The sequence below is a fragment of the Phocoena phocoena genome, chromosome 14 (genome assembly GCF_963924675.1).
Source record: "Phocoena phocoena chromosome 14, mPhoPho1.1, whole genome shotgun sequence".
Classification (NCBI taxonomy): domain Eukaryota; kingdom Metazoa; phylum Chordata; class Mammalia; order Artiodactyla; family Phocoenidae; genus Phocoena; species Phocoena phocoena.
Window position 1 is genome coordinate 31588298 of NC_089232.1, and position 22213 is coordinate 31610510.

At 43.8% G+C, this 22213-nt stretch overlaps 1 protein-coding gene across 4 annotated transcripts in view; it reads left to right on the plus strand.

The window, feature by feature from the left end:
* The first annotated feature begins 7147 nt into the window (after positions 1–7147).
* The window catches only part of AAK1 (AP2 associated kinase 1), a 165618-nt gene continuing 150552 nt past the window's right edge, over positions 7148–22213 (plus strand). For all 4 annotated transcript variants that reach the window (XM_065890911.1, XM_065890912.1, XM_065890913.1 and 1 more), the window contains exon 1: positions 7148–7310. In XM_065890911.1, the coding sequence (XP_065746983.1) occupies positions 7148–7310 (163 nt within the window). The remainder of the gene's footprint in view (positions 7311–22213) is intronic.

Here is a 22213-nt window from a genome sequence, read left to right on the forward strand (position 1 = left end):
TTGGAATACATACACATAGATCAATGAAATAGAATACAGGGCCCAGAAATAAACACATGCATGTATGAAAAGGAGCCAAGAACATACAATGGGGAAAGAACAGTCTTTTCAATAAAATGTTGGGAAAATGGACAGCCACTTGCAAAAGAATGAAACTGGACCCCTATCTTATACCATATACAAAACTCATCTCAAAATGGATTAAAGATTTGAAAGTAAGGCATGAAATCATAAGACTCCTAGAAGAAAACATAAGCTACTTGACATAGGTCTTGGCCATGATTTTCTTGAATCTGACTCCAAAAGCAAAAGCAACAAAAGTAAAAATAAACAAGTGGGGCTACATTAAACTAAAAAGCTTCTGTACAGCCAAGGAAACCATCAACAAAACAAAAAGGCAACATACTGAATGGGAGAAAATATTTGCAAATCATCTATCTAATAAGGGGCTAATATCCAAAAATATAAAGAACTCATATGACTCAATAGCATAAAACAATCTGATTTAAAAATGGGCAGAAGATATGAAGACGTATTTTTCCAAAGAAGACATATGGATGGCCAATAGGTACATGAAAAGATGTTCTACACCATCAACCATCAGGGAAAGGCAAATCAAAACCACAATGAAATATCACCTTACACCTGTTAAAATGGCTATTATCAAAAAGACTAGAAATAACAAGTGTTGGTAAGGATGTGGAGAAAAGGGTATCTTTGTGCACTGTTGGCAGGAGTGTAAATGGGCATAGCCACTATGGAAAACAGAAGGAGTTTCCTCAAAAAAATAAAAAATAGAACTACCATATGATCCAGCAATTCCACTTCCTGGTATTTATCTGTAGAAAACGAAAACACTAATTTGAAAAGATATATGCACCTCCCTGTTCATTGTAACATTATTTACAATAGCCAAGGTATGTTAACAACCTAAGTGTTCACTGATGGATAAATGGATAAAGAAATTATGATATATATACACAATGGAATATTATTCAGCCATAAAAAAGGAAATCTTGCCACATGTGACAATATGAATGGACCTCAAGGGCATTATGCTAAGTGAAATAAGTCAGAGAAAGACAAATAGCATGTGATCTCTGTTATACATATATGTACGTATCTCTTAGATGCAGAGAAGAGATTGGTGATTTCCAAAGGTGGGGGTGGGGTGAGGGGGGCATGGTGGGAGAAACAGGTGAACTGTTTTCTTCCTGTTGTTTTTAAATAAATTGAGTTTTAATAAAAGATGAGGACGGAGAGCTGCCTATTGGACATATTAATGTGGAGAATTGTTGGAGACAGCAAGAATAGACAATCGTATTGAGGTGTTTCTGCAGGAAAGAGGTACAGAAAAATGGGTAGTTGCTGGAGAAGGATGAAAATTCAAGGTAAATTGATGTTTAACTAATGACATCAAAATGAACTGCAGGAGAAGGTGGAAATATGAGAGACCTAGACTGTTTCACCTGCCTTTCATGTTATCCAAGAGGACTGAATATCCTATACACTTTATTCATCCATTGAGATTTACTAGTATCTAACTTGGACTTTCAGGTCTAGCAACAGTTTTGATAAAGGAATTCTGCTAAGAGAACATTTCTATGGTTAATCAGACTATTAGAATTCTATCTAATTAGGACCCTGATAAGAAGCATTGAATATGCTTCAGCAATTTTGTTTGATTTTTCGTTAAATTACTAATTCATTTGTTCAAAGTATTTATTGAGCACTCACTACGTATGTGTGAGTCAGTTGCTAAGGACAGAAAGATGAATTGTGGTGTAATCCTGAAGGGATAAACATGTAAACCAGTAACGACAGTACAAATTGATATGGGCTATAAATGAAGGTATAGTCGTCCCTCAGGATCTGAGGGGGATTTGTTCCAGGACCCTTCTCAGATACCAAAATCTGCTGATGCTCGAGTCCCTTACATAAAATGGCGCAGTATTTGCACATAACTTATGCACAAGAGATGATACTTTAAATCATCTCTAAATTATTATAAAACCTAATACAATGTAAATGCTATGTAAATAGTTGCTGGCTAAGGTAAATTCAAGTTTTGCTTTCTGGAACTTTCTGGAATTTTTTTTTCCTGAATATTTTCCATCTGTACTTGGTTTAATCCTCAGATGTGCAACTGTCAGATACAGAGGGCCAACTGTACATTCAAAGTGCTGTAGTAACAGTAAATAGCAGAACACAGCAGAAGGGGTAGTTGAAAGATTTATAGGGCAACTAAAGGGAGAAAGGGGATTTAGAGTTACAATAGGGCATTGGACTGGAAAATGTTGAGAGGTCCTTGAAAATTTGAGCTTCATGAAAACAGTGAATGCAAAAAAAAAAAAAGTCAATAGCAATTATCTCTGAGTGATTTTTATTCTGAGTTGACTTCTTCATACTTTCTTCAATGATTATATAATTACTTTTCTAACCAGAAAACAAAACAAAACCAAAAAAATCCAAGAAATCTTTTTAAAGAAAAGAAATGGTTGTTACTATGTCCCTTCTGCTAAACAGGGGCTCTCAAACTTGAAAATGCATCAGAATCACCTGGATGGTTGGTGAAAAGAGATTGTCACCTCTGCCCCTCCCTCCTATTCAACAGATCTAGGTGGGGCCTGATAATTTGCATTTCTAATAAGTTCCACTGGACTAAAAGATTGCAATATAGAATGGCTATATGGTACAGTGAAAATGAGTGGGTTTTGAGGTCAGGTTGTGATTCTGGTTCTGCCCTTTGCAGGCTGTGTGTAGCAACAGTTGACATACTTTAACCACACTCAGCCTGTTTCCACATTGATAAAATAAAAGTAACACACACGTCAGAAGTGTATTGTGAAGGCTGAATGATATGATTAAATATCCAATGCAGTGCAGGCCTTAGTTAAGGTCCTTAAATAATGTTGGTCCCCTTCCCTTTGATTTCCTCTACGGATGAACCAGACATTTGCCATAACTGGGTTTACTGTGACATGGTTTAGTCACATCACAGGTCAAATCATTTCCTCCGAACCTAACAAACCATGCACATCCCTCTGCTACTAACAAAATCTTCATTGTTCATTTATAAAATTGGGGATAATAGTATAATAGTGTCTACTTTGCACAGGTGCATCCGTGAGGGTTAAACAAGATACTATGTTAAGTGCCTAAATCAGTAATTGGCGTGTGGAAGATGTATAGTAACTTTCCTTTCCCTTTCCCTTTAATTGGATATTTCTCCATAGTATCTCCTTGACCAAGTTCAAAATGGTCTAGAATAACTCAAAACAACTTTTCCACCCTAATCAGTCTGTTTTCTGTGTCACATTTAATTTTAAGTCAATTATTTGGTTTATTTAAATACTGGTAAGGACAGACTATGTAAACTATTGTACTGGATTTTCAAGGAGATTAGTAGAAGACTGTTACCTGATTCTGAGTAGTTGGTTAAGGTGACAATATACTTGAAAAGCTGCAAGGCCAGGGAGGACAAATCATACAGAAATAAGTGTGGTAGGAGTTTTGAGATTACAGTGGTTGATCTGATTATTTTACACTAAGATCTATAGAATTACTGAGCTGTAAGAGAGCTATGGCTTTATGGCTGAGAAAGTAGGTCCAGAGAGCTAAGTGGTCTAGGGGCACAGCTATGGAGTGGCAGGGGTCTCCCGTCTCCCAGTCCTGTGCTGCTTATAGATATGTTTCTTACCTTAAGGAGGCAGTTTGGTGTAGCTAGTTAAGCACTGGGTTCTGAAGTTAAAATGCTTGGATTTGAGTCCTGGTTTTTCCAGTTACTATCTGTGTGACTTTGGGCAAGTCACTTGTCTCTATGCTTCAGTTCCTCCATCTATAAAGTGAAAATAATAATAGTACCTTATTTCATAGGGTTGTTGTGAGGATTCACTAACTTAATATATGTAAAGCATTAAAAACTGTAGTTTTGACATTATAACTGCCATTAGTCTCTAAGAGAATGGAAGACAAGAAGTCCAGTCTTCTGTTTCTTCCTTCTTTTTCTTCTTCTTTTTAAAACTTCCTCCCTCAGATTCTGATCAAAGCATCCACATGAGTGCTCAATAAATACATGTTAGCTACCTTAATCTTACAGGATAAAAACACATTTTTGTATCTCAGAAGTAAGACTTAGGATTTGCATAAGTCAGGCCTAGTCTGGTAACAGGAAAGTCTAGAGAAGTAAAAACTGAGATAGCAACAGATTCCAGGATCCAACAGGGCTTCTTTAAAAAGCCAGGCAAGGGACTTCCCTGGTGGCGCAGTGGTTAAGAATCCACCTGCCAGTGCAGGGGACACGGGTTCGATCCCTGGTCTGGGAAGATCCCACATGACATGCCGAGACGCAACTAAACCCATCTGCCACAACTACTTAGCCTGCGCTCTAGAGCCTGTGTGCTGCAACTACTGAGCCCCTGCGCTGCAACTACTGAAGCCCACGCGCCTAGAGCCCGTGCTCTGTAACAAGAGAAGCCACTGCAATGAGAAGCCCACGCACTGCAGCGAAGAGTAGCCCCCGCTCTCCACAACTAGAGAAAGCCCACGCGCAGCAACGAAGACCCAACGCAGCCACAAAAATAAAAGAAATTTAAAAAAGAAAATAAAAAAGCCAGGCAAGATCAACAGATGCAGAGAAAGATGGAGGTCAATGAATCTAATTTCAAATATGCTTTCCCATCTATTTTAAGATCTATTCCAAACTTCCTTGGAGAAAATCTAGACTTTTAAGGAAAGTGCAGAGAACATGCCTCCCATGGGCTTACTTTGAGGGAATGTTTCAGCAGGTGCTGCATTCCGCCCTGGAGGTGGCTGCTTGGATTTGTGAATTGAGGTGACAACACTGACTCCCTGAAAAGATGCTGTCTCTACACAGGAACTTTAACTGATAGTTTAACTACAGTGATACTACTTGAAACACAAGGAGGAAAGAGGAAGAGGAGGAGGAGAAAAGGGAGAAGGAAAAGAGGGAGGAGAAAAAAGAGGAGGAGGAAGAAGAGTTAGAAGCAGTAGAAACTGCTGTCAAGCCAGTCACAACTCAGTTCAATAGTCATTTTAGAAAAAGAACCATCCCCCCCGACCCCCCCTCCGCCCTGGAGCAGCTTTCTCTACGCTCCTCAAATGCCTGCTGAAAAAATTCTGGGACTAATTTACTGTCTGTAAATTCTGCGACTAGCTGTCGCAGAATTAGGGAGAGCAGGTGGAGGTGAGAAATAACCTATATTGAGGGACTTGAAACATCATGGATTTGGGGAGGGGGGATGGGCAGGGATTTGGCACTACCTTCAGCATCATCTATCAGGAAATCTAGGGATGGAAGAAGGTTCCAAGAGGGGTCCCAAATCTTCTGCATTTTGCAGATGCAAATCACATCGTCCACCTCCACTCTCGGCACTCGGGCGGTATCAGGATAAAATAAGCATCAAAAGGGGAATCTTGAAGTGAAAACAAATAGCAGAAGGTCAGCCTAGAGTTCTTGTGTGGGAGTGGCTTAACAAAGGTCAGCACAGCCACAGCATCAGAAAAGGTGGAAAAGGTAACCGACAGACGAGCCCCAAAGTTTGGGGTTTGGGTCTCCTGGTACCCTACGATTTGCCCCGCACACACACCCTTTAAGTTTCTCAGTTTGAGTCTCGCCTGTAGACTTCCTGAAAAGATACGGTCTTATTAAGCGTTCTCACAGCGCCTAGTTCAGAGTTGACCCGTGAGCCGGTTCTCAATAACATCTGGGAGCAAAAGCGGCTTTTGAAGTTGGAGGAGGAAGGGCTCTGGGTTTATTTATGTTAGGGTTGGCTTTCGGGTGTGGCCTGGCACCAACTGCCAGCAAAAATTTCCCGATCACCTCCGGTCTTCCACCTCTGCCCAGGTGACGTCGGTAAGCCCCGCAGGACCAGCTAGAGGCTAAGCGGCTAAGCCGCGTCCTTCAGGTGTCAGTCTCCATCCGTTCGGAAACCACAGGCCCCAGAATCCCTTGGGCACGGAGGTCAAGTCGCAAATAAGATGGCTCCAGAAGGGTGGGACATGCAGCAGGGTGGAAACCCTGGTCCCTGGCAGTTTCTTTACCGGATGTGTTTAAATAACTGAATCCCTACAAATGCACCACTCCACTAACCACCTCCGTGGCCGAGGAGGCCACCGCAGCCGCCTCTCTCGGTCGTCCAGGGGCATCCTGGGAATTGCAGTCCAGTCGCTGGGCTGCGCTGAACAACCTTTCCCATAGTGCCCTACGGGTCGGGCAATTTCAACGTTCTTTTCCAAAACTCTCTCCACACTGAGATCCCCTTTCCCCGGTCCCCTTCTCTCCGACAACTCCTTCCAGTCTGTGGCGACAGAGCGCCGGCCGCCAGTGGCCTGGGCCCCTGGTCGGGTCGCCCCGAGAGGCACTTCCGGCGGCGGTTCACTTCCTGGTTGGGTGGATGGAGCCGAGCGGGAGCGCGCGCGGGGGAGGGGCGGTGGGTTAGTCTCCGCCGGGCGCTCCGGGGATCAGCTGGCGGGCGGGCGGGCGCCGAACGCGGCCCCGGCTCTCGCTGCAGCGCCGCCTCCTCTTCTTGTCGCAGGCCGGCCCGGCGGCCGTGACAATGTTGCGGCGCTGGTAGCTGGGCGCCGGCCGCCAAGCCATCTCAAGTGGGTGCCGCTGGGATGCTGCCTCGCGGGGCGGCGGGGAGACCGGGGAGGAGGGGGAGCAGTGCCGGGTTGGGTCAGCGCTGCCCGAGGCGGCCCGAATCCCTCGTTTTTCAGACCCCGGGGCACAGGGTCCCGGGTTCTGGGGCCGGGGACGCGTTTTCAGCCCCAGGGTTTTTCTAAGAAAATGCATGAAGCGTTTCCCCAGGACGGTGGCTTTTGCTCCCCCTAGGACTCAGCAGTTGAATTTTTAAGTGTGTTACTGATTCATCCTCTCTCTCTTCCTCTGTCATCACAGGTTTAAACTTACACGAATCGCTCTCTTGAGGAGGAGGGGATCGCCGCGCGATTGACACGCATATTCCTATAGGCATCCTCCCTCAGCCCCCACCCCCTCGGCCGGATTCGGGTGGCTCCTCTCCTAGCTGAAATCCGAGAAGAAATCCTTGGATCTCTTGTTAAAAAAAAAAAAAAAAAAAAATCTAGAAACCGTCGGTATTTTGCTTTACTGCTTCCTTTTCGCAAGATGAAGAAGTTTTTCGACTCCCGGCGAGAGCAGGGCGGCTCTGGCCTGGGCTCCGGCTCCAGCGGAGGAGGGGGCAGCACCTCGGGCCTGGGCAGTGGCTACATCGGAAGGGTCTTTGGCATTGGGCGACAGCAGGTCACTGTGGACGAGGTGTTGGCGGAAGGTATGGTGGGACTCGTCCAGTGCGCCGTAAATTAAAATCTTGTCCTGTTGCAGCGAGATGTTGAATGTATGAATGGGTTTTGACCAGTTGACCCTCCCTTCCCCCTCCCCTTGCCCTGTGAATCATTGTCCTTGAGAAATTTGAAACTGAGATTTCAAAGTGACAGGGCTTTATGGCGTGGGGGGAATTTGCCAGAAATTGTTTACCTCGGTGGCCTTTTATTTAAAAAAAAATGTTGACAAGCCAATTCTTGCCTGCCTCAGCGAATTATGAGGATCAGACGAGAAAACGTATGTGTGAAAGTGTAAAGCTTTACATCAGATGTAGGGTGTGGGGCTTGTCATCCTCCTAAAACTTGAAATACGGATGTGAGGGCTGAGCGGTGGAGATGGAGGACCTTTAAGAGGGGTTTCTTCTCCTACCCAACTTTCCCACTCCCTTGAGCAGGCACTGGAAGGAAGAGAGGATTTTCAGAGAATCAGAGTGTGTTTTTCTAAGATCCAAGGCTCTTGTTGGATTTGACTAGGTTTGTTTCCTGACCCAACTGTAATCAGGTCCCCAGGATGCAGCTAAGATAACAAATTACATGAAATGAATGTGGTTATTTTGAAATCAGTCCAGTAGGCCCCTCTTTCTCCTGTTCTTGTTTTTCGGTTTTTGGTGTGTGTGTGTGTGTGTGTGTGTGTTTGTGGTTGTGTTTTGCCAAAAGAATTACTTGAGAGTGGCCTCCGATTTTTTCTTTTTCTCTTTTGGAGAGGATGTTAATGTTATTTAGCTCTGCTGTGTAAATTCCCTACACACGTGTTCATCTGTGTATCTATAGACATGTAGATATATATCTTTATCCCCCAGGCTGTCCTGTAATCTTTGCATGTCTCTTTTGGTAACCTTAACGTCGACCTTCATAATTATGCCAGACTCATAATTTTCACAGCCCATTGCCTGCCTAGTGAGCTTTTATTTTTAATAAAAGCAGCAATTTCCTTGGCATGAAGCTATTCCAACTAATTGGATGGGGCCAACCTGCTGTAGGTTTTTTATCAGCCGAGAGGGGATGGGGGAAGGGGAGGCCTCTATTACTGCAACATGGTGGGGGAACAGTTTATTAGCAGGAGAAGAAGCCTTCTTGCAAGCTAAGGTTGGAGCAAGGGCCCCAACCTGGGCTTGGGGCATGCCTGACACGGTGAGTGTTGCTCGTGGTGGGTTTAGAGGAGGAGCTGTTTGACTGTCAGCTTGTGTCAGCATGGGATTCAGCTGGGCCCAGTTTTCTGGGGTTACGGTTGAAGACTTTTTAAAAACACTCGTTTAAAAAAGACCTGGCAGTTGATGTCCTTATGAAATTGTTGCTCTTTTCCATTTTCAGTACTGCTCTAGCTGGACTTAATCCGGGGCCTGAGTCACTGTCCCTCTGGATCCTTCCTTGTGGGCTTTGGTGCAGGATGGGAGATGCTTCTGTGCCCGCTGCCAGATCCACACCCTTGAGTCTGGTCTGTCTGTTTCATACCTGTGCCAAAGCCCTTGACTGCAGTGGGATGGAGAAATGGAGAAGGAGTGAGTGTGAGAGAGAAATCAAGAGGAAGGAGGGGGCCCAGAGCTCTTTCCTTCCCTCTCAACGGCCTCTGCTGAACTTAGAGCCCAGAAACATTTTGTTCAGCTAGGATATTGTCTCATTAGAGGTGATGCTACCCTAAGCAGTGCCTTTTCTCGGAGTCTGAGTTGACGGGGAGGAGAAAAGGCAAAATTGGTCTTTTTTATCTAGGCTGCCCTTCTCTTCCCCAGAATTCATCCCTGAGAACTGCACATCATGCATGATGGTATTTTTAAATGGAACTGAGGGCTTGCAGCTCTGTATTCATTCATTTATTCATTCAACAAACAGTTATGGAGTGTCTGTGATGTGCCAGGCACTGTGCTGGGCTCTGGGGAATATGATTTAAAACTAGATGCTGGAATTTACAAACTACTTTGAGAGATGGAAAACAGCCACTTAAAACAGAGCAATCTGTGCTATCATGGAGATAAGCTTAGGGTGCAGTGGCCTGCAATTTTAGAGAGCCAAGAACTGCTTGCGGCAGGAAGTGACTGACTGAAGGACGAGCAGGAATTATCCAGGTACGGTGTCGGCACGGACAAAGGCTCAGCTAGGTCTGGCAGTGCCGCCCTCTTTATGTTCTTTGACTATAACTGAATTTGAGTGTGTGGTTCTTAGAAGTATGTAGCTGTGTAGGAGCCAGTATACAAAGTACTTGTGAAGAACCCACCAAGTACAAAGGCACTGCTAGGTTCTGGGAAGGATATAGGGAGGTTTAAAGTGTGATGCCTGCGTTTAAGGAGCTGTCAGTGAATTTATGAAAACAAGGCAAACATTCACCCCTACAGCAGCACGGTTACCAGGGCTGTCTGTGGAATCAGGTAGATCTAGGTTCAAATTCTGGATCTGTTCTTTACTAGCTGTGAAACCTTGGGTAAGACATTTCAGAACTCTCTTGAATCTCTGTTTCCCTCTGGCACTCTCAAAGTGTGGAGCCTCGGTCCGGAGCGTCAGCATCACGTGGGAGCTTGTTAGAAATGCAGATTCAGGCCTCACCCCATAAATTTGGTTGTGGGGATTTAACAAGTTCCTGGAGAGATTCTGCTGCAAGCTAAAGTTTCAGAACCACTGCCCTACAGAGCGGTCTTGAATATTAACTGAGGCAATGTATGTAAATTATTTAACATTTTTCAGATGTTCAATAATTGGTAGCCATTATTTCTCAGCCAGGAGGAATGGGGGGCAATGTGAAGGCTAGTTTGACTGCAGCAATCTGCAGCTTTCCTTTCCCCCAGTGTGGGTAGACACAGCCAAATGTTCTTTGCAGAGGCATCAGCAGCTCCTTAAAGGGTCAACAGATGTTTTGGGTAGCCATGCTCCTTCCTGAACCCTCTTCGCTTTGAGTCCCCAGGTGCTGACCTAGCCACCAGTCCCAGCCAGTGTTGTCTTAGGATGATGAGAGTCATGCGTCAAAGTGCCCAGGGCAGTGGCCAGGCAGTTCAGGGAGGGATGATGTGCTGGGCTTCCAGCTCAGACCCTGTTACCACCTCATCTCACTGACCGTCCCTTTTTCCCTCATGTGGGTTTGGTCTGTACTTTACAGTGAGGAATCGCAGGAACCCCAAGGAGGAGGTGCTGGAGTGTAAGGCAGGAGAGTGCCTGGGCTGCCATCTTTCCATCAGCGGCATCAGCCCCAGTCACCCAGTTTCCCTAACTAGTCCAGTGAGGGTTTGTCTGTCTGGGGGAAGTGAAGGTTCTAAGTCACGAGGGGTCTGGCTTTGTGTAGGCTGGTACAGGGGAGGATATTTTCTCTCTAGCTTCCTCAGTGAAGATGCCATGATGAGATGCTAAATCATGTGTGAGGTAACAGGCGTGTGATGTCAAGGGAAGATCTGGTTTAAGATTCCAGAATGAGCTCAATGGGAAAAGTGGAGCAATGCTCAAAGGAGGACTGAGAGGCTACGCTTTTGTCATATCCCCTTAGCTATATGAGGCCTTACATCTAAGCTCCAGACAATACGTAAATGTTGACTACCTGCTGTGTCCAAGACAGCATTCCTGAACATTCTGTATAAGGTGGAACAGGGGGCCCTTCAGGAAAGTTTTCTGACCTATACTAAAGGAATTCAGGTCTAGGGCTCATGAGAACTACTCAGTAAGTCTCCATGTCAGTAAACTTTGACAGTTTCTCCTACCTACAGTGCAAAGTAGTGAGGCTTAAAAAATATGTGTGAAATCACCTAAACCTAACAGATGTGTGCGTGCGTGTGTGTGTGTGTGTGTGTATGGCATAAATATGTATTGGTGGTATCAGTATGACGCATGCATGTATTCGTTTAGTGAACGTTTGTTGGTGCCTTCGCTGTGGCAGGTGCTGTATTAGGCTCCAGAGCCACTGGGATGAATGGGACTTGGGCCCGGCTCTTAAGAAGCTCATAGACCAGCAAATAATGCTACGAGAAGTGTGTAGCACTTAGCATGGTCCTGGGTGTGGAGTAGGTGGTAAAAAGATGTTATGAGATGATAAAGGGCCTGGGGCTGAGGGTTTCCAGATGAAGTGTCATTTGAACAGGAATGGAAATTACCCAGCATATGTTCCGGATGAGGGTTACTCAAGCCTTTCTAAGCAGAAAGAATAGCACATGCAAAAGTGCGGAGCAGGGAGACAGTATGGTGAGTTCTGGGAAAACTGGCTGGTCTGGTGTTATCATTTTGGTTAGTAGAAGTTTCCCTTCCAGAGTCAAGGAAAGAAGGACATGGCATGGTAGAAGGAAGTTGTTTTACTCCCTGGCTGTGCTGGCTGCTTGCTTTCCCCAGTGGCCCTGGGCCTCCTGAGTAACCATTGGCTAGCTGTCCAGTGTGCACTGCTTCCCTCTGTGCCTCAGCCCTTTGCCAGTAGTGCGGGCGAGGAGGTGGCTGGTGTCTGGGAAGGAGTGGTCCCGAAGGTTCGAGGAGAGGCAAGAAGCTTGAAGCAGAAGCAGCCGGGGGAGTGAGAAGACCAGTGTTACAGGAAGGAGTGGACAGGGGAGATAATGAGGGTGTTTGGCCCAAGCAGAAGGTATGTTGGAGAGAAAAGAAAAGGAAATAAGGCCACAGAGAGCTTCAGCGCCAGGCAGGGAGGTTGGCTATAAGCATGTGAGGTCTTCCCTTGATGCAAACAACCAATTTGACCCCTCCCACTTCAGATGTCTTTGCCTGCTGGGAAGTCTGGTTTTTTAGTGGCAACTGCAGATTTTCAGGGGGTGGCTTGTGAATGGTGTCTTCTTCCTGGCTTCGGGCATGATGACGGTTATAGCTTTGCTAAATATAGCCAAATCTCGAATTCAGAAATGAAATCTAGAATAAGTCATTGCGTGGTCAAAGCCTTTCCTTTGGTCTTTCTAACAAAGTCACACTCATTTAATGAGAGGTCATGATGAGAGAGAAACAGTTTCATATGGGTTTCGAGAGGGAGGGTATGGGGGGAGGCATACACTTGTACCTCGGTAGCTAAAACAGGAAAATCTTGGTAAATATTAATAAAGAGCACATGAAAACATACTACTGCATCAGAGCAGTCATTTTACCTTGCAGTATTTGAAAGTTGACACTTGAGACAGAGAGGGGACTCACGCCACTGTCCACCTTCATCTTGTCCTCTTCAAAGGATAGATGCTTTCTGAGCTGCTTAAGAAATCCCTGTGCCATCTGCATCTTTAAGAGCCAAACAATGATAATCATAGAAATGAAATTGTCTATAGAAGTAGCAACCAGCACTTGAAGTAGCAGAGCATAGCCTTCAGCCTACTTTTCTGGAGCCATCTTTTGGTGTGTTTGGTGTGGTGGCGGTAGCACTGCATTGTGGTTGGAAGACCCAGGTTTGTTCATTCTTTGCCGTGTTCAGTAACTGTGTCTGTGCTGGATGTCATGCAGTGATTAAATAAGACACGGCTCTGCCTTGAGGAGCTCACTATCATAGAACTTCAGACATACGAGCAAATAGCTCTATGTGCTGTGATGAGGGATGTACAAGGGCTAGGGGACAGGCGTGAGGGAGCCATTAATCTCGTCAGGTGAGGAGTAGTCAGGGAAAGCTAAAGAAAGTGATACTTGAAATGTGTCTTCAAAAATAAGAACTTAGTACTAGATGGACAGGGTCAAGAGAACATTCTAGGCAGAGAGAATAACCAAAGCCACAAAAGCAGGAAAGTGCACTGCTTGCTAAGAGCTGTATGTTTTGAGACAGTAGTGATCTACTAGTGTCCAGTGCTGTGCAGGCCAATAAAGTAGCCACTAGCCACATACGGGTATTTAAATTTAAATTATCTGATATAAGATAAAAATTTAATTCGTGAGATACAGTAGCCACATTTCAGTTGATTAATAGCCACGTGTGGCTAAGGCCTACAATTTTGGACAACAAGACGGAGAAAATTTCATCATCAGAGAAAGTTCTTTGGGCAGTGTTGGTTTAGAACAATAGTCTTTTAAACTTTTTAGGTAGAATAACACTCAGTTTACAGACACGCTCTCCCTTGTTTATTTACATTATATTCATGGCCTGCTGTCATTAGCTAATAATCTGAAGGCGTAGTGTGTACTTATAGTGAAGTTCACCATTTATGATAGTGGTTGCACATCCATACTTGAATCTCAGCAAGCTTTCGGTGAACTTCTTGTCATATCTTATTAGACTGTGATTGTTTCTGCGTTGTAGTGTGACTGTTGAAGAGGACACCAGGATAGAAATCAGGCCCTGCCATTCTCTTGTTGCTCATGTATGCTTGTGTTATCTGTATCCAAGCTTTCTTTGCAGGAATCTTTTTAATCCCCTTGTTTGTTTTATGAGAGCTAATCCATTTAAAACAAATGTAATGAGTACACGCACTTAACCAAGCACATGGACTGCAGTACCTCTCAGTACATCTCAGCCTTTGCTACGGAGCTTCCGCTCTTACCCCAGGATTCCATCAGATTTGTCTGAGACGTGACTGACATTTGGACTTGATGGAAACATTAGAGATGGACCGTATATTAAATATTAGTAAAGATAAAAATCTTATTTTTTAAGATGACAGTTAATAAAAATAGTCTCATATTTTCTTTCTAAACCCAGTGGATTGCTTTGTGTACCTCTGTTTGGAGACCACTGGTCTAGAGCAGTGGTTCTCAACCAGGGGCGATTATCCCCAGGTGACATTTAGCAACATCTGGAGACATTTTTGATCGTCACAGGATGGGGTAACACTGGCAGCTAGTGAGTTTAGGCCAGGGCTCCTGCTAAACGTCCTACAGTGTACACAATTTCCCCACCCCCGACAGAGAATCATCTAGACCCAAATGTCAGCAGTGCCAGTGTGGTACAGCATGATGTGTCAGCCAGTATGGGGACAGAGAGGAGTCGGGTGGCTCAGAAGGGTCTAATTTGCTGTGTGACTTCAGGCAAATCACTTAATTTTAAAATTTATTTTCTCAGAATCGGCAAGCCAGCAATCTTTCTTAACCTATTATGGTTAAAAACCTCTACGTCATTTTCTGTGTAAAACAGCTACTTGCAGAGTAAACCGGTAAACCAACGGAGATAGAACGGCGAGTCTGTGTGGGTCCTGGCTGAGAGGAGTTATAGCAGGACTCTCCACTGACTGCATGTGAATTATGAGCTTTAAAAAATTCTCCCCATATTCCCATATCTGAGCAACCCCAAAATGTGGTGGAAACATTTTCTGACTTGAATTACTCAGAGCGAGGTTCAGTTGGGGAGGGATATTAAAGGTCAGAATGTTATGAGAGAAGTTGTTGGTAATCCTTTGTGTAAGAAAGAGTCTAGCACTTGCAGCTAAGGGTCTTGGGTTCAAGTTCTTTCACATCTGCTGCTTGTCGGCTTTGGGGAAGTCATTTAACTACTGTGAGCCTTTGCTTCCTCGCTGTAGTAAACGTCCTTCCTACCTCTGTAGGGGTGCTGTGATCATGAAGTGAGAGGCTGGAGTTATAATGCAGAGAGCGTAAGAGACAACTTGCCCCTCCAGCCAGGAGAAGCAAGGTTTACTGAGCATCTAGCATATTCTTTACCAGCTCTGTTTGAGGTGCTATGGCAGAGAGAAGTAATGGAAAGCTTGGCTTCTGCCCTCTCAGTTGACGTGACGTGACCAACACGCAGGAAGCAAGTGCACCCCACAAGACAATAGCTATTGAAATGCTGGCATGTATGGTGTACTCTCTAAATTGTGGAGGGGTTGAGGGGAAGGAGGGCAATGAGGACTGAGATGGTTAGGGAAGATTTCCTGGAGTGGGATTGTTCTCAACTGTGAGTCTTTTCTCTGGAACCCCTTCTTCGAGGAACCTTGTTTTAGGGAACATACCTAGTTCAGCACCTTTGCACATGTTGTATTCTTAGTAAAGTTGAAGTATTGCAACATTTTTAGTCTCTTTCAAGGAACAGCGTTGCCTGCATAAATAAATCGTATGTTCTGTGTTTATGCCCAAAGCAAAAAAGCTTTTTCATTCTATGTGATTTTGAATCAGGAATAATGAGTATCAGCACATTAAGGCAATACTGGCTGCAAGATTTTGTGCTTACTTTCTTCCTCCATTGTTATCTTTATTATTATTAGTCTGTTATTTTTATTATCATTTAGTCTATTATGTATAAACAATCTCAGTTCTTCTATTGAGTTATGGACAGTTGTTAGAAGGAGGAGCTCTTCTTATGAGTGAGACTTCTACCTTGGCAGAGGGTGAGTTACCCAAGTTGGAACAAAGTTAAAAGAGTAAAAATTTGGAGTTTCATTTGAGATGTGCTGTGAGTGAATCAGCTTGAGCTGATCAGTTTTCTCCTTGGGCTCTGAGTGAACCTTGGCAGACAATGGAAGGCAATGCCAATAACACATTGACATAGCCACACGGGGGGTTCAAGAGAGTAAGGAAGCTTTGTTATTTATGATTTCTGAAGAGCCAAGAGATTGTTGGATGAAAGAGTTTATGGCATCCCTATATTATTATAATAGAAGGCCAAGTGAAGCATTGATGTTGGATTATCATTTGTAATTATAATGATCTTAAATAATGATGCCTTTCATCTAGGACTTGAATCCTGGGGAAAGCAGTATAATGCCATGTAATTTGCTTGGCGCCTGTTTTTAAGGACTTATAGCTATTGTACTGGGACCTTTAGAGTAAGAGAAAGATTGTTGTCCCTCTGGTACTGAGCATGAATTTGAGAACAAAATGGAGACTTTATTACCCGGGGACAGGAAGAGAGAAGAGGACTCAGACCTCATCAGTTGGGCCCTTCCAGCTTTACAGAGGTGGCATGTCTCCCACTAGTACCCTCGACTCATCATTTTCCCTGGTCAGTGAATTTTGTTGGTTCCCGAAGTGCTGATTATCTTACAGGTTTGTTAGACTCGTTTAATTTCCCCTGGGGATAGACTAGTCCTGTTCCTCAGACCTTTGTCCTTTACTATTTTTAGAAGCCTGGGAATCTTGGTGGTGGGGGAGTGGGCAGTGTTGGAAGAAATAATTCCGTCTGGCTTTTTGGCTATGGGAAAATCTCGGTTTGACCGGAAGGTGTAACTCAGTAATGATTGGGGAAAACCTGATGTTCAGTACTGTCTTTCCTCCCTGACTCCCTAGGTCAAAGGGAACACGATGATGTTCTCCTTAGGAGAGGATTTTCAAGGTTAGCATCACACGTGGTGGTTTAAAAGCATGCGACTTGGAAGTGGTTAGCCCTTGGCTTGAATCCTGGCCTGGTCCCTGTGATGTTGGGCAACTTACTAAGATACTGGCTTATCATTGGTAAAATACAGAGGATACTCTGGGTGGTTGTGAGGCTGGATGAAATTATGCAAAGCACTTAACTTAGTGCCTAGCGTGTAGTTAGTAGTCTGCAAACAGTAACTCTTAGTATTTAGGTGCCTGAATTTTGTTTTTATCAGGCAGTATTTGGTTTGCTGTATGTAAAACCTAGTGGAGCTAGAGTCTTGCAGATAGATGAATAGATAATATTTATAGATAGATATCTACATCTATATCTTTCACAGTATCTATTACAAACCCCAGGATGAATAAGGAGGAGAGAGAATTCAGATTTTATTTTATCTTATTTTTCCCTGCCTGAAAGCCACCTGTGTTAGGATAATTGCCCCAGCCTGCCAAGTCACTGTTAGTATGATGGCCCTCTCTGCCGGAGGAACTCCTGCCTCCAGCCGTGTATCCACCTTCAAATCCTTGTGCTCTAACACAGGTCTCCTGTTTCATTCAGGCCTGTGCCCCCCTCATCTCCTGTGAACTGTGGATTTAGCTCTTTCCCATGCTCTCCTGATAGTGTTCCCCGCATCTGGGATCCCTTCCCCCTCCCCACCCACCTACCTTAATCCCACCTAAGCTTTGTCCTACCTAGCCTCAGTACTCACCACAGCTGTCAAAGTGACCAGTCCTTTGGATGCCTCCTCACTCTGACCTGCAAACTGCTACCAAAACTTGCATCTCCCTTAACCTCAGCCAGCATGCTTTTTAGTCACAGCAGTGATTCCTCTTTACCTTTTCTGAGCATTTAACAGTGTCTCCTCTTTATTGTCTTAGGCATGGCTGGTCACTTTGCTTGGAATGTTTTTCCTGATCTTTCCACGGCTGGCTGTTTCTTGCCATTCAGATCTCACTGAAATCCCACCTCAGAGAGGCCTTTTTTGACTATCTAATATAAGGAACCCACCATGTTTTATTTTGCCACGTAGCACGTGTCAACTGATTCTTCTTGCTCATTGTTTATCTCCCCCCACTAGAATTTCACGTCCATGAAAGCGGAGCCTTGGCTGACTTGTTCGTTGCTCTATCCCCAGTGCCCGTGTCGTGCCCAGCACATCTGCGGAGCTCAGTGAAAGCCAGTTGAATGAATGAGTGAGCACATGAAGGAGGCAGAAGGAATGGCTGAAGATGGGGGTGGAGGATCAGGAGAGAGTGAGTGGGGAAAGTGAATACTAAGTAGATTTAAAAGAAGGAGGGTGTGGCTGTGTCAAGGTGTAAGAAATCAGAAAGGTCACGATGAGGGTGGAAGAGTGTTTCTTGGATGTGGGAATGTGGAGTTCGTTCATGAGCTTTGTTAAGAGCATTGGAAGTGGAGCCATGGAGTGGAGTCCAGGTGGCAGTGAAATGAGTGAATGGGAAGTGAGGTGGGTGCTGAGTCAGGGAGGAATTTATTATTATTTTTAAATGGTGGAAGAGTCTTGAGTACATTAAGCAGAAAAGAAGTGGCCAGTCGGGAGGAAGTTGGAAATGAAGTACAGGGAGATTACTGTTAGAATGGGGCTGAGGAGGTGATGGCAGGTCGTGGGTGGAATCATCAACTCAGGTGGGAGAGATGACCTTGGACAGGAGAAAGGGCACTTTATGCACTGACCTGGAAGGAAGAGGAGTAAGAATGGGAACAGAGGAGAAGAAATTGGTAAGGTTTGGCAAGTTGAGGAAGTTCTTGCCCCATGTCTTCTGTTTTCTATTGAATGCTGTGGGGTGGGAGTTGAGTTGGGGGGTTCAAGAGAGTAAGGAAGGAGGTGGAGGAATTCCCTAGGTTTATGGAGAGAAGGAATGACAAAGAATGAGTAGAAGAATGGCCTGGTCATATGGAGAGCCCATTCGAGATGAGTCATCATAGGAACACATGCTTTCCTGACCCTTGGGGATCTATCTGTTTTGAAAAATGTACTATTTTGGATTGGGCATTTTCTGAAATACATTATTTCCTGTCTTCTAAATTACATGCCACAGAGGCAGCATAATATAGGTGGAAAGTACTCCTGATCTGAATCTGTCTGGTGACCACCAGGCCCTGTACTCTGGACAAAAGCCTTCCCAGCTCTGTCCATCATCAGGTTCTTGTCTGTAAAATGAGGATGAGATGACGGTGAAGTTGCTTTTCAACTCTAACCTCTTACCGTTCTCTTATTTCTCAAATGCACTATTAGAATGTTACTGTTTTGTTACAGATCTGTTAGGGTCTTTGCTTGCTGTGGGGGAGAGAGTTTGCTCCTGAATAACATGGCCCTGGGTTGCTATGCTTTTTGAATTTCATGTTGTGCATTATGGTTCCCTTCTTTTGAGATTGTCAGCCATTGCTTCTTACCGCTACCTGCGTGTCTTCCTGAATTAGCGCCTCTCTAATTTGCTGCTTTTAATCTGCCGTGGACTTGGAAACTAGATGACTAAGCTTGTCAGACCCGTGTCTAACAGTAAAGAGGCTCCTAGTGAGCATTTGAGGGTCTTGTCGTGATTAAAGTGCACGAACTGCTGAGCATGGGCTTCACGTCTCTTGTTGGCACAGAAACCAGTTTTTTATGCCTCTTCTGCTAGAAACGTTGAGTTCTGAAGACATAACGAGTTACCATTTGGTATTTATTATTAATTAAATGTGTTTAAAGCCTTTTGTCTGTGAAGTTGAGTGTCAGTGCCGTGCCTTAACCCATTTCCATTTTCCTTTTCACTTACTATCCCTTCTCCTGCTGTCTCCTCAGTCCCTTCTCCACACGTTCAGTGTAAGGCAATGTTCTAGGCACCGTTATAATATTATTTTAGTCATTCAGTTTTGATTTCTTTGAAACCACAGAGAAGTTTCCAGGATTATAATCCACTGTTCAATGCTGTATCTGTTTATATCTCAATAAGTGCCCTGCTGGAGACCCTCAGATGGTATTTGGGGTTGGACCTGGAAGACGGGAAAGAATGAAATGAATGCTAGCTCCATGTATAATCTTTGGGAGATATGGAAGAAAGCAATCCAGAAGTCTTAAAAAATGTTATGACAAAAATTAATCCATAGTATAGTAGAATAATTAGAAGATAAAGCCAGACAAAAAGAGAAAATATTATCCATAAATTACCTTTGTTAACATTTTGGTGTGTACCTTCCAGACTTGTGCATTCTTTAAGAATAAGAACACGCTTTGTCTATAGTTTGCTTTCTCACATAGCAGGATATCTTCGCTATCTTTTTGTGTGAAGCATCTACATCAACAGTTTCAGTCCATTGTGTGAACGTTTTGTGATTTGTTTAACCAATCTCCTATTAGTCATTTAGGTTATTTATAGCTATTACAAAACAACCGCGAGGAGTATTTTTTAAAGCCTTTGGGTACTTGTTCTATTACTTCCTTAGAATAAATTTCTGAATGTGAAATGGCTGGATCAAAAGATATGCATATTTTAGCTTTCAGTACATATTATAAAATAGCCTCCAGAAAGATAAAACCAATATATACTTTCACCAGAAGTGTTATCTTTTTATGAGGTTGGACATGTTTTCTTTCTTTTTCTTTCTCCTTCCTCTGTTTCTTTCTTCCTTCCTCCTTTTCTCTTTCTTTCTTTCTTTCCTTCCTTTCTTCCTTTCTAACTTTCTTTTCTTTTTTCCTTCTTCCTTCCTTCCTTCCTTCCTTTCTTTCTTTCTTTCTTTCCTTTATATTTCTTCTGTGGTGAATTTTTGTTTCTTTATTCATTTCTGTTAGGGCATTCATCTTAATGATTTATAGAAGTGCTTTACCTATTTAACATATTAATACTTTGTGGGTGTGTGTGTACACATATCAGTTTTTTTTTTTCTATTTTGTCATTTACCTTCTGTTAAGATGGGGCTTTTGCAGATGTTTAAAATTTTTGTGCAACCAAGTATGTAAATCTTTTTCTTTATGATTTTTGTCTGCAGTCATACTTGGAAAGGCCTGAGAAGAAAGATACGGCCTAGATCACAGAGATCTTGTGAGTTTGAACTTTATCTTTGAGCAATAAGGAAGCCATTCAGACTTTTAAGAGGGGGATAGCATGATCAGATTTGCAGTGTAGTTAGATTTGTAGAGGATAACACGAGGTAGCGGAGTCTAGAGCATTTAGGAGGCTGTTGCCATGATCCAGGTGAAAGTCAGTGAGGGCTCAAGTGGCAGAGTGAGGATAGAAACAAAGAAGAGTACAGATGAATATTAAGAGGTCATATCATCAAGACTTGGTGCTTGACTGGATTTAGAGGTTGAAGGAGAGAGATGGAATCAAGAATGATTCTAGGTTTCCAGTTTGAGAGCCCAGGTACGTGAGATAGAAGTGACACTAACTGGGACTTCCCTGGTGGTCCAGTGGTTCAGAGTCCATGCTTCCACTGCAGGGGGCGCAGGTTTGATCCCTGGTCGGAGAACTAAGATCCTGCATGCCACACGGCGCAGCCAAGAAATTAAAAAAGAAGTGACACTAACTGAGCTGTATTATTCAGGAAGAGAGGAAAGACTGAAAGAGGGAAGACCCAGGTTTAATGAGGGAGGATAATGAGTTTAACCTGATCAGTTTGTAGTGCGTTTGGGTTACCTATTGCTGTGGAACAAACTACCCTACAGCCAAGTGGCTTAAAACAACAAGTTTATTATTTCTCATGATTCTGTAGGTTGACTGGGGGCTAAGCTAGACTTCTTGCTAGGGCTTCAGCTCATCTCATTTAGGGTCTGTTAAACTTGTCTTTCCTCCTTCCACTCTATTATATACCTGAATTCAGAACACCCCAACATGCACCAATATATCACATTTCTAACACCGTGCTTTATTCTTAGCAGAAATATATATGTCAGAGAAATATAGGAAACCCTATGGGTTTATACACAGAACTTTGGTGTTTTTTACACCCTGGGGGGTGCAGTGAGAATTGGGTGAAGGGTGTGCCTTTTACAAAATTTACTTATTTATTTATGGGAAAGTGAGATAAGGGCTTGGGGGAACTCGGGCAAGTCATTTTTAGGAAAGAGTACCTAGGGAAGTTGAATGTTGCGGAATTGATTTGTTTGGGGCTGTCCATGAAGAGATGCTTGTACTCGAGTTTGAGAAGTCAAGAGTCAGAAGAGCAATGGGCTGAGGATGGAGTTGAGTTTTAGCAACATTTAAGGGCTAGTTTAGTAAGGAAAGCCGTTAAAGGAGACAGGGGAAGACTATCCAGAGGTATGAGGAGAATCAGTAGACTGCAGTGTCTCACACACGTGGTGCTCTGCAGAGTTAGTAAGTCGGAGTAAAGAGGGTCAGATGCCTCTGACTGGTCAAGTAGGATAAAGACTGGAAAAAGGCCTCTGGTTTGGGCAATGGGATGGCCCTGGCTTCTGCAAGAGCAGTTTCAGAAGAGTCGTGAGCTGGTGAATGGGAGAACCAAGACTCGACTATTTCTTTAAGGAATGTGAAAAGAAAAGAAAAGGAGAGATGGTAGCTGATAAGAAGACAGACAGAGAAAAAAAGAGATTTAAAACAAGAATGAGGGCAGTTGTAAGGCTCCTGAGGAGACCGGAGGAGATGGACCCTTCGTCTTTTTGAATTGCAGCTCCGTTCTTTCAGTTACTCAGGCCAAAAACCTTTCCTCCAGTCATCCGATTGGGAAAATCCTCTT